The 12,905-nt window shown below is 29.7% G+C and overlaps 1 protein-coding gene across 1 annotated transcript in view; it reads left to right on the forward strand.

Annotated features, from left to right (window-relative positions):
- Positions 1-6,751: 6,751 nt before the first annotated feature.
- The window catches only part of LOC113386396, a 10,992-nt gene continuing 4,838 nt past the window's right edge, over positions 6,752-12,905 (forward strand). Inside the window, exons 1-4 of the mRNA XM_026624177.1 lie at positions 6,752-6,758; positions 8,405-8,847; positions 11,746-12,063; positions 12,136-12,223. Of these exons, the coding sequence (XP_026479962.1) occupies positions 6,752-6,758; positions 8,405-8,847; positions 11,746-12,063; positions 12,136-12,223 (856 nt within the window). The remainder of the gene's footprint in view (positions 6,759-8,404; positions 8,848-11,745; positions 12,064-12,135; positions 12,224-12,905) is intronic.

Genomic DNA, 12,905 nt, shown 5'->3' on the forward strand with positions numbered 1-12,905 from the left:
TATTTGCTTCCTTTATTTTATTCTATCTTTGTCTCTGTGTAGCGCTTTTTCTATACCTCTCTCGCTCTATTGCTATCTCTTTCTCGTTCTATACCTATTTCTGTCTTTCTCTTTTTTCTATACCTATCTCTTTCTCATTTTCCCAACTTGTCTATCTTTTCCTTTCCCTGTTTTTTTATAATTATTAATCAAATCAATAAATGAGAAACCAAACTATTATTATTTTTTGTCCATTTTGCTCTTTAGATACAATGACGTCAGTAAAACTTCTTAGGCGTCAAAACAATAAATGAGAAATCAAAATTGATAAATAAAAAGTTAAAAATAAGAACGTGAAGTTATTAAAGCTGTAGAAGATCAATCTAGACATAGACAAAACAAATACAAATTTGTTTATTTATTATTTACCAAATTGGCAAAGTTTGGTACATTTCACAAGTGCACTTATAAATGTTACAAAAAATATCATGATTATTGTTTCGATAACAATAATTTCCTAATGTCAACTACTCCTCGTTTTTGTCTTCCTCAAAATTTTGCTCAGTTTGGCAGCAGACGTCTATGTAACTCTGAGGACACGGGTGACTAAAATAAAAAAAAGATACATATATAACTACGTGAATAATCAGGAATTTTTTTTATCGTTCATTACCCGTCGATTATTTCCCTTTGCAAACCCTCCAGTTCATGCAGACGCAGTCGTCGCCGTCCTTTAATTTGTGAATAAGTCGCTCAGCCGGAGCCTCGCACTAAATGTCGCCTTCTTGATGACGTCATTGTATCTAAAGAAAAAAATAGACAAAAAATATTAATAATTTTTTTTATCATTTATTGATTTTATATACATTTATAAAAAACAGGAAAAGGAAAAAAAATGAAAAAAGGTATAGAAAAAGAGAAAAAAAGAAATAGGTGCAGAACGAGAAAGATATAGCAATAGAGCGAGAGAGGATAGAAAAAGAGACAGAGATAGAAAAAAAAAAGCAAACATAGCAAACTACAAAATTTTCATAAAGGATTTTCTTAAACGTTTATATTTTTCTTTTTTATTTATTAATTTTGATTTCTCTTATATTGATTTGACGCCGAAGAAGTTTTACTTCAACTACAATAATCGAACAGAAAAGTCTATTCAATATAATTTATTATTAGTTTAAAGAACTATAATAATCTTATTGATTTTCATGATTATTTCGAACTTATTGAAAATTCTTCAAACTAATAATTCATTGAATAGAATTTTTTGTCAATATTTGCTGTTGAAGTAAAACTTCTTAGGCGTCATCAAATCAATAAATGAGTAATCAAAATTACAAATAAACACGCAAAATATTAACGTTGAAAGAAAATCCTTTTTATGAAAATTCTGTTTACTCTTTCTTTATTTCACTATCTCTGTCTCTGTCTAGCGCTTTTTCTATCGCTCTCTCGCTCTATTGCTATCTCTTTCTCGTTCTATTTCTATATCTTTCTCGTTCTATTTCTTCTCGTTCTATTTTTGTATTTCTATTTCTTTCTCTTTTTCTTAACTATACCCACTCTGTTTTTTCTTGTTTTTTTAATAATTTTTTTTATATTTCTATCTACGAGTTTTCCTATTTAATCTCTATCACTCTGTAATATATTTATTAAATTTTATCTCTCTATAAAAATTAAATAAAAAGTAGAAGCATTAAGGTTTGAAGAAAATACTTTTTGAAATTTTCTTAATTTTATATGTTCTTTGCTCTTTAACTCTTTTTTTTATCTTTTCTAACGCTTTTCCTTTACCTATTTTTTTCTATCTCTTCAAATTTTTAAATTTTTCTTCATTCCATATCTATTTATCCCATACCTATTTAAGTGTCTTTGGATTCTCTCTCTTTTTCTCTCTCATACTCTTCTATCTCACCTATCTTAATCTATCTCACTCTATCTATATATCTATCTCACTCTATCACAACACACTAAAACAACACAAAATCATCATAAAAAGGATTTACTTTCAACGTTAATATTTTTCCTATTTTTATTTCTCGGAATCATTCGGAAGGATTCGCTACTGTTTGGTTTTTTTGTGTACTTAGGTTCATGAACAAAGTATGTTCTATGAAATACGTAGTCCCTTACGAAACAAATTAGCTTTTTTTTCTCTTCCTATAAATATAAATTTTATAGAAAAAAGGGACTCTACTGACGAGCAAACTGATTTCTGAAAGGATTGTTGTAAATTTGCAAGGAAAAAGGGACTCTACTGACTCTTTCTCTTTCTCTAATACATATATTTCAACCCTTTTATATCTTTCTCTGTCTTTCTGCAATAAATCTATATTTCTTTATATCTATCACTATCTCTTTTTCCTATTATTTTCCTCTTTTCCCAATGATAATAAAGTTACTATTTTTTCATTTTTATTTACATATTTCTATTTTACTAACCTGAAATATTCGGAAATTTCCACCGCGTCGTCTTCGGGCTTGTTGTCCTTAAATTGGACGACTTTTAAATGTTTTTCCTCGTCGATATTATTTTTTGGGTCGTCCGATATCAAATTTAGGCCCCATTCTTGGCCAGAGCATAAATTCGAGAGCGTAAGGCCAAGGAGGAATAGTGCGGCGGCCGGTCGAAACATCCTTGAAAAAAAAAAATAGAGATAATATATATATGTAGGGAAAAACCTGAATATATGAGAAGTCATGGGGATTTTTTAACCGCAGAATGGTAAATGAATTGCATTTGTTGTGTATTAATGTTTATTGTTAACTCTTTTTTATGGGGTTTGTAGTACTCTTTGTTGGATTAATGTATTCTTATATTAAATATAAAAACTACTGATTCGATAAGAGATAACAAATAGTTTAATACAGTTAAATAAATAATTTTAACACAATATAGTTTAGTACCGCAGATTTTAATTTGATTATAAAAATATTAATTATAAATATAAAAATGTTGAATAAGTCTGTTATCGATTAAGCACTCTGTAATATCTTACTAAAACAACAGAAGGCTTTTATAATTGTCAGATTATAAAATTTTAATAAATTACTTATATCACTTCACCCTTCACCGCAACCCTTATATCTAAAAAATAAAAATTAATTACATTTTAATAAATTTTTGGTGAATTTGTTGAAATAAATTTTTATTATGAAAAAGTGGAAGAAGAAACAAGATATAAAAAAGAGAGAGAGAGGAAAATAGATAGATAGAAATATAGAGAGAAAAAGGGATAGATAGAGAGATAAATAGGTAAAAAGAGAGAGATAGGTAGATAAATAGAAAGAGACATAGATAGATAGAAAGAGAGATAGGTAAATAAATAGAAAGAGACATAAATAGATAGAAAGGGAGAGATCGGTAAATAAATAGAAAGAGACATAGATAGAAAGAGGGAGATAGGTAAATAAATAGAAAGAGACATAAATAGATAGAAAGGGAGAGATCGGTAAATAAATAGAAAGAGACATAGATAGAAAGAGGGAGATAGGTAGATAAATAGAAAGAGACATAAATAGATAGAAAGAGGGAGATAGGTAGATAAATAGAAAGAGACATAGATAGATAGAAAGAGAGATAGGTAAATAATAGAAAGAGACATAAATAGTAGAAAGGAGAGATCGGTAAATAAATAGAAAGAGACTAGATAGAAAGAGGGAGATAGGTAAATAAATAGAAAGAGACATAAAATAGATAGAAAGGGAGAGATCGGTAATAAATAAAGCGACATAGATAGAAAGAGGAGATAGGTAGATAAATAGAAAGAGACATAGATAGATAGAAGAGAGATAGGTAAATAAATAGAAAGAGACATAACAGATAGAAAGGGAGAGATCGGTAAATAAATAGAAAGGACATAGATAGAAAGAGGGAGATAGGTAAATAATAGAAAGAGACATAATAGATAGAAAGGAGAGATCGGTAAATAAATAGAAAGAGACATAGATAGAAAGAGGAGATAGGTAGATAAATAGAAGAGACATAAATAGATAGAAGAGGAGGATAGGTAGATAAATAGAAAGAGACATAGATAGATAGAAAGAGAGATAGGTAAATAAATAGAAGAGACATAAATAGATAGAAAGGTAGAGATCGGTTAAATAAATAGAAAGAGGCATAGAGAAAGAGGAGATAGGTCAATAAATAGAAAGAAGACATAGATAGAAAGAGGGAGATAGTTAAATAAATAGAAAGAGACATAAATAGATAGAAAGAGAGAGATACTAGTGATAAATTATAATTGATAGATACAAGCTATAAATTAAATTTATGAAGTGTAATAATACATTTAGTTTAATGATAAAAAAAACAAGCAATACCAATTAGCGTTTCCACAACCCCCGCACTATTCATATATTAATTAATTAATATTAATAATAATTATAATTATTATTACACATACGTTTTAATCTGTTTTGTAGTTTTTTGCTATTGAGATAAACTTAGAACACTAGAACTGTCTGTGAACGAACTAAAACTGATTATTACTTTGCGTGGTCGCCCATCGGATACATATACATATATACATATATACATATATACATAATACATATTACTGTATATATATACATACAACATACATGTCTAATTTTTATACAAATGTATATACGTATACATGTGTGTATAGTGTAATATAAACTGGTTTGTTTATATATATGCATATGCATATTATACATGTATATAGGTGTTAGGTTTACATGAAACAAATCAGTGAAGATAAATCCTAGGTCCACAAGGGTGACCTCTGGTCTACTCTTTTTGAATTCTGATGAAACTTTAAATGGTGATAGAGTTGACGGTCAAAATGAATTGTTTAAATTTTAAAACATCCTATGAGAGAGGTTTATTTTAAAATTAATTAAAGTTTTGAAAAATAGTATCAATGTCGATAGCTCAGTCAGTTTAAGCGCTTGCTTCTGCTTTTTGTGCTTGGATGAGAGAGTTAAAAATGATAGCGCGATCTGTTTTTTGAAACTTAACCCTTTCCACTCGCGAATTCCGAGATTTAAATGAATTTGGCATCCGGGTGAAAAGGGTTAAATTAACTTCTCCTAGGACTGTAATATTTTAAACTATAAAAACTTATCAGCATCTAAACTTTTATCCAAATCCTGGAAGAGTGGAATTGAAGTTCTCTGTATTAAGTTGTAAATTTAAATTCTAGCTTTTATCTTGAATTCTAGCTATTATCTTACTACAAATATTCTTAAAAATACATTTATTTGAACATGAAATAATTCATTTTTGTTATCTTAGTTCAAGAGAGACATCTTCTGTGTCTCTATATTTCTATTCATCTATTTTTATATCTTACTCTATCTCTTTCCTGTTTTTGTCTCTTTCCTGTTTTTGTCTCTTTTCTGTTTTTTGTCTCTTTTCTGTTTTTTGTCTCTTTTCTGTTTTTTGTCTCTTTTCTGTTTTTTGTCTCTTTTCTGTTTTTTGTCTCTTTTCTGTTTTTTGTCTCTTTCTGTTTTTGTCTCTTTTCTGTTTTTTGTCTCTTTTCTGTTTTTTGTCTCTTTTCTGTTTTTGTCTCTTTTCTTTTTTGTCTCTTTTCTGTTTTTTGTCTCTTTTCTGTTTTTTGTCTCTTTTTCTGTTTTTTCTCTTTTCTTTTTTTTGTCTCTTTTCTGTTTTTTGTCTCTTTTCTGTTTTTTGTCTCTTTTCTGTTTTTTGTCTCTTTTCTGTTTTTTGTCTCTTTTCTGTTTTTTGTCTCTTTTCTGTTTTTTGTCTCTTTTCTGTTTTTTGTCTCTTTTCTGTTTTTTGTCTCTTTTCTGTTTTTTGTCTCTTTTCTGTTTTTTTTCTCTTTTTTTTTTTTTGTCTCTTTTCTGTTTTTTGTCTCTTTTCTGTTTTTTGTCTCTTTTCTGTTTTTTGTCTCTTTTCTGTTTTTTTGTCTCTTTTCTGTTTTTGTCTCTTTTCTGTTTTTTTGCCTCTTTCTTCATCTTCTAGTTCTTCATCTCATTTCTCTGTAGCCTTTTCTCTATCTCTATTTCCCTCTATCATTTTTTCCTTCTATCATTTTTTCCCTCTATCATTTTTTCCCTCTATCATTTTTCCCTCTATCATTTTTTCATAGAGACTATTTTCCATGTTTTTTCTTCGATATCGAAAATGCGTGCGTCATCTAGTCTCCATTCATTTTGCATATTCACATAAAGTCGATCTAATTTTAGCTAGAATTCGAATTAACTATCAAAACTATAAATAGTTTAACAGGATGCTGGAACTATAAACACCACCGAGTACCTACTACTACTTACTCGGCAGATAATAATTTAGGTATCCGAGTACTGATTTAGCAAAATCTGTAGAAATAGAAAAATATACTCTATCTAAGACGTGAAAAATTTCATAAAAGGGACTCTACTGACGAGCAAAGTGAATTCCTTTGCTAACTGAAATATGCATATACATACATACATACAATGTTGATGAATTCTTTTCTCTTTAATTACATTGAGTTACTCATCAACGGCCTTGTAATGCGAGATTTCATTAACTCATTTGTCTGCATAATATATGTATATATATATATATATATATATATATATATATATATATCACAGAAGTCCAACTGCCTAATTTTTTCATCAATATCGATCGATTTATTAAAATATAGCATCACCTTATAATGTTAGACAATGTTGTAGATTGTCAAATTTTGAACAAATTTGCCGAATATTTTGTTTTAATCGTACGAACGGTTCAAAAGTTGCAAGAGATTTAATAAAAGGTAGACCATTGGGTTGCCGAACAATTTGTCACGTCAAATATATCATGTGGGGTACCAAATGAAAGGTCTCGACGAGAACTATTCAAATCTTGTAGCCACCTTGAATATGACATTTATCAATTTGCTCGTCAGTAGAGTTCTTTTGCGAAACACAGCACAACTATATCTCTCTTTTTCTCTTTATCTATTTCTAGCTCTTGTTTTCTCTTTCATTTTTTGACACGGAAAATTTAGTTGGGATTTTTCAACAAATTTACAAAGCCGCACCAATATTTTTGAAGTAAAACTTCTTTAGGCACAACTGGGGTGTAAATCCGTACAAATGCAACGGAAATGTGTTACGGCAGAACTGCGCGTCATTCGCTTTCGATGAAATCATTTCTATACGGGTCGATTGTGATTAGTCGTCGTGTCGTGTGAATAGAGATCTGTCGTTGTATGCGGACCGATATCAACAAGGAAATCGACATAGATAGATAAATAAACATTATAAAGTTACATCATAGTACAAATCTTGATTTAATGAAAAATGCCTGAATCAGAAGAATATTTTACCCGGTTCCTTGAAAATAGTAAAACATATTAAACATTTGTGCCGTGTACTAAACGCAAGTTCATTGATTAGAAATTATTTCTATATTATTCGTAAATAAAAAGGGACTCTACTGACGACCAAACTAAAAATAAAAAAGAGAGGGGAACTCTATTGGCAAGCAAAATAAAAATAAAATTCAAAGAGACTCTACTGATGATTAAATTAAAAATTAAAGGTAAAAGCGACTCTACTGACGAGCAATCTAAAAATAACATTAAAAAGGAACTCTACTGACGAGCAAAACTAAAAATAAAATCAAAAATGGACTTGCAGTTTCTCTAAATCTTTGAAGTCATTAAAATTGAAAATATTTTTAGGCAAGACAGATATTACGGCTGTTCAAAGAATGAGATTATATTGCCAGCGAAAAAGTAAAAAAAAATACCATCAGTCAATGAATGTATGTTAATTTTAATTACATGAAGTTCTTCAAACACAAATATTATATGATGATGAGTGAAATTGTGAAAACAATATTTGTTTAGCATAATCCACTAGGTGAATGAATCTTATAGAATTTATTAATCAGCAATTACTTCATTTCTCTAATGAACGTTCATTTCTAAATGCTAATTACAATGACAAACCGACCGTGTCATATTTGAAGTATGACTTGAATTAAATTATTGTTTTAACGTATTTTTAATGCTATCATAAATATATAATTTATAATTTATCATTATATAAATGTGTATAATGGTTGACAAACACTAATATGATTACGCACTTAAAGTGCGTGCATCACGAGTGTTGTCATAATACTAATAAGCATTATTCAAAATGGTTATATGATTTGTTTATTTTTACTTAAATGCCATATCGTACAGTAGCAAATAAGTTTTACTTCAATCGAGTGTGTACCTTACACGCACTCTTTTTTTTCATTAATGTATTTATTAAAAATGCACATTTTTTTTACTTAATCTTAGATTTTATCTTGAGATCTTTCAAATTTTCAAATTTAGTTTAGTTTCTTAACTATCAATTTACTCCTTTGTAAGTTGCAAGCTTCATACTTCAAAACACTGTGTTAGGGTCTAATTTACCCCCATAGGCCACATTTTTATTACAGTTTTTTTACTTATATATTTCCTTTCCCCAGCGGAGCCTCAAGAAACCTCAACAAACTCCACCGCCAGCTCCAGAGTGGTCGTCCTCTCCTATTCGAGATACTGCCGGCACCGAGCCTTAGCAAAACGATTAGAACCTTCGAAAAAATTCCAGTCCGACGTCAAACTCGAGAAAGTTTGCACGAAAATGGAGAACATCAAAATCGAAACGTCGTCGTCGTCGGATAGCACAAATCTACAAAGCACTGCCAAACAAATCAGTAATAGTCAATTAAAACAAGAAGGTTCCGATGAGGATGGTGATGATAAAAGTAAAATTGTTAAGACGGAAAGTGAGGATGATAAAAGTGTCGAGGATGTTAATAAGGCGTTGGCGGAAAGTTTGCTGATGAGTCCGGAGATGCAGGATGCTCTGATACAGGCACTGGGAGGATACGTTGCTGATGACAGGAATACGAAGATACTATTTTGCAGGGTAAGTAGAACAACCAGTTTTATATTATATATATTTTACTAGCAAACCCGACGAACTCCGTTTCGCCACCAGATGGTTTCGTGAGAAAGATGAAGAAATTTTTTGTTTGTTTTATATTTGAAAAGGAAAAATTTGATTTTATTACACAACAGTAATGAATTTATTTCGATTACAGAAATGAAGTGTTTTTTAGTAGAACTTCTCTAAGTAAATGAAAGTGAATCAGCAAATTATCCGTTTCATTGAAGTGCTCTTTGGTAAATCACATTTTTTGTTTTTTGGTCTGACGTTAACACAAACAAAGCGGATGGTTTTCCAACTCGTGAACAGGCAACGTATAACTGCCCATGTGAAAAACAATGATTTCCTAAATAATCTATTTGAAATTTATCCCGCAAACACTAAGCGATTGGTCTTGCGACTTGTTATTGCGAACTGGAAATTGCAATCGTTTAAAGTCAAACGGAAGACCAGTCGGAGTCATTGGTATGTCACCAAATCGCCAGCAATTTTTGATTGAATGGTGAAATTCAGTGCGTGTACATCATTATATTTTGCGGCAAGAATTGCTCGTTGACTTGAACCAAGCATAATTCTGATAATTGTCACTAATGTCATTACTCGAATTTTTAATTACGGTGCGTGAAGTTCCAGCAATTTGCATTAAGGCACGATGCCATGCAAAACTAATTTTCTTAGCTATAAGCCTCACGGAGAGACTTTTCCAACGAATGAAAAATCATTGAAATCGGTTTGTGCGTTCTGGAGTTATTTCGTCAGGAAGGAAAACCCGACTTATATATATATATATATATAATAGATATATTTATATATACTAGCTGACCGGCGAACGTTGTTTTGCTAAGTAAGGCATATTCTAAACAGTTTCTAGAGAATCAAAAATATTAATGCTCTTTATGTGTATAAGGATGTGTGGTTTGAATGATATATACAATGTGGTATTATAAAAACAATAAATCCCATTAGTTTGTCTATAACTTGTCAATACATTCAAACTGGAAGTTTTATATTACTGAGCTTTTACAAAATTTTCAAATTTTTGCGAGGAGAGATAGAAAATGAATTAAGTATTTCTTCTTTGTCTTGCTTTTTTAAAAGTTTCAAGTAACATTAGATGAGTTAAAGTAAGTTTAATAAAAAATATATATGTAAAGCAGGGCGAGGCACAAAGGTCCAATTTGACTTTGAGCAAATATAAATTATATTGTGAAAAACATAACAATTATATCACAACAAATAACACATTTCAAACCCTACTGACGAGCAAACTTTGATATTTTTTGGAAATAAGAAAGACTGACGAGCAAAATCTGATATTTAAAAAAGAACTTTACTGACAAGCAATTTCTGTCATTTTCCAAAACAAAAAAAATTCTGCTGACAAGCAATTTTTGACATTTTTAAACACAAAAAGAACTCCATTGAAGAGCAAAATCTTATATTTTTTAAACATAAAGAACTGTACTGACGAGCAAATACTAATATTTTTTCATTGAAAAAAAAGGAACTATCTGACGAGCAAATTCTAAAATTTTAGGGAAAAAATGACTATGATTTTAGAAAAACTCTATTTGATAGCAATTCTATCATTTTTTTCAAAAAAAAATATAAATTTCGGACTAGCAAATTCCGACATTTTTATAAACAATTCAACTTTATGACCAGCAAATTTGAACATTTTTAGAAAAAGAAGAAACTCTTCTGACAAGCTGTAAGTGGCATTTTATAAATAGTGCATTTAAGCTATATTTGTCTACACGCACATTTATAGCTTTTTTGTTAGAAATATATGTGATTTTATATTTTTATAATTTAGTACACATATTAAGAAGTAACATACTAAAATTTTGTAACTCCAGTATAACTTTTTATATTTTTAAATATTTTTTAAAATACTCATCAAACCGTGGACTTGCAACTATTGGAAACAAGATATGCAAGAGTGCATTTGTTTGCAAAATTGCACTTTTATAGCTTTTTTGTTAGAAACATATGTGATTTTATATTTTTATAATCGAGTACATATATTAGGTAATAACATACTAAAACTTTATAGCTCTAGTATAATATTGTATATTTTAAAAACATTTTTCAAAAGTGCTTCTCATATTATATCCAATCGTCGATTCGCAACTAATAAAAATAGAGTATGCACGTGTGCATTGCAATTTTTTAGTTTCTTTTATTAGAAACATATGTGATTTTATATTTTTATAATTCAGTACACATATTAAGAAATAATATACTATAATTTCATAACTGTATTACAACGTTTTATATTTTCAAAATATATCTCAATTTGTTTTCGTCAAAACGTTTTTGTATATAAATATAACTACAAACAAAACCTCTTACTACAATTTAATCATAATTAAATAATATTCACGTAAAACATCCTGTTAAACCTAATTGAACATCTGGCAAAAACGTTTGACATTTGACGTATTAGCCACCGTCCATTGTTTTATTCAAATTACGCTTCTACAAAAATGTTCAAATTAAAAATGTAAAGTCTTTACGCGGTTTTGAAATAATATCTCGCCTTTCCGACAACCTACTGATTGGCACGAATTTTTCAAGACTAAGACTGGCCAAATCGGTTTAGCCGTAGGATCCTTTTATCGAGCTACATTTTTATATATAAGAAGATAAAATATTTATATAAATGACATATTTTTATATAATGGTACTAATGACAGCGTGAATCTTGTAGGCCGACGTTTGTAGTGTAGCAAAACAAGAGAACATAATATATAGGGTAGAGAGCATAATACGTATAATAGAGAACTTAGTGTAATTCTAGTAAATAAATAATCAAGAGAACATTGCGTTTTAATAGAGACGATTAGAGTTAACATATATTTTTTTGTTTTTTAGGAAACTTTCTCCTACCCCGATCTGGAAACCCACGAAATGCTCTGCAACCATCTAGCACCAAAATTAAAGGGTCGTCCGCGTGGCAGACGCAAAAAACAAATCCTTCCAGTTTATAATTCGACGAAAAAAAGACAATTGTTGTCCGTTAACAGTGACAAGAACAAGGGCCGAAAGGGCCATCAAGACGATGACGACGAGAGGAGGATGTTACAAATGTTGGCAGGGCTCTCGGACAGTGGCGGCGAAATGAGTGGCCCTGATGGTGCAGGGGATAGTGATGATATGGGGTCTGAGCATATGCCTTGTGCAGCCACTGTGGTAAGATAAATGACTGATGAAATTCATTTTTTATGTTAAAATAATTTGTGTTGATAAAAATGTATTTTGTAGGCTCGTATGAGTACAGGGGGCGGCAGACGGGGTCTTCGGTGTAATAGTCGTAAACCTGTCAAGAATAATGCAGTGATAACGCCTACAGGTAATTACTTCATATATATATAATATATATATATATATATACTAGATGACCCGATAGACGTTGTCCTGTACCCACATCTACGTTTTTTTTAATATCCTATACTAATATTTATACCGTTCAGTTAAAAATAATCATTGTTTTTCGAATTACTTACTATTTACACAAATACATGAGTGATGTTAAATCTAGAACTGCTTCAAATAAAATCATGATTCTCAATTCCCACAGTTAACACTTTAATTATCCCTTTAACAAATATTAAAATATGTTCAATAAAATTGTATATTAAAAATTATACATTGCAATTTAAAGAACAAATTTATTTCCATCACCTCAATTTATTTTAATGCCAAAGGTTATCCAATATTTTTAGTCATACCTGTGTAGATGTAGGTGTATAAATGAATGATTTTTTGTTTATTCACGACTAAAACTTTGATTGATTTTCCAAATTTATCACACAAAAATTTAATCGTCTGTGGTTTGTAGCATAAGATATACGTGTTGGAAATTGAACTATTTTAAACAGTATAACAAATTCAGAATGAATTAATATATAGTATCTGCTATAAGGGTACAATGTCACCTTCGATTTTTCTACCTAAAATAATTGCTTCAATAATGCTGCCTATAATTTTTATAATTTCGTACTGTATATTAATTGTTTTCAGTAATATTATCT

The sequence above is a fragment of the Ctenocephalides felis genome, unplaced genomic scaffold (genome assembly GCF_003426905.1).
Source record: "Ctenocephalides felis isolate EL2017-DRISC unplaced genomic scaffold, ASM342690v1 CF-g0.4_SCAFFOLD_03571, whole genome shotgun sequence".
Classification (NCBI taxonomy): domain Eukaryota; kingdom Metazoa; phylum Arthropoda; class Insecta; order Siphonaptera; family Pulicidae; genus Ctenocephalides; species Ctenocephalides felis.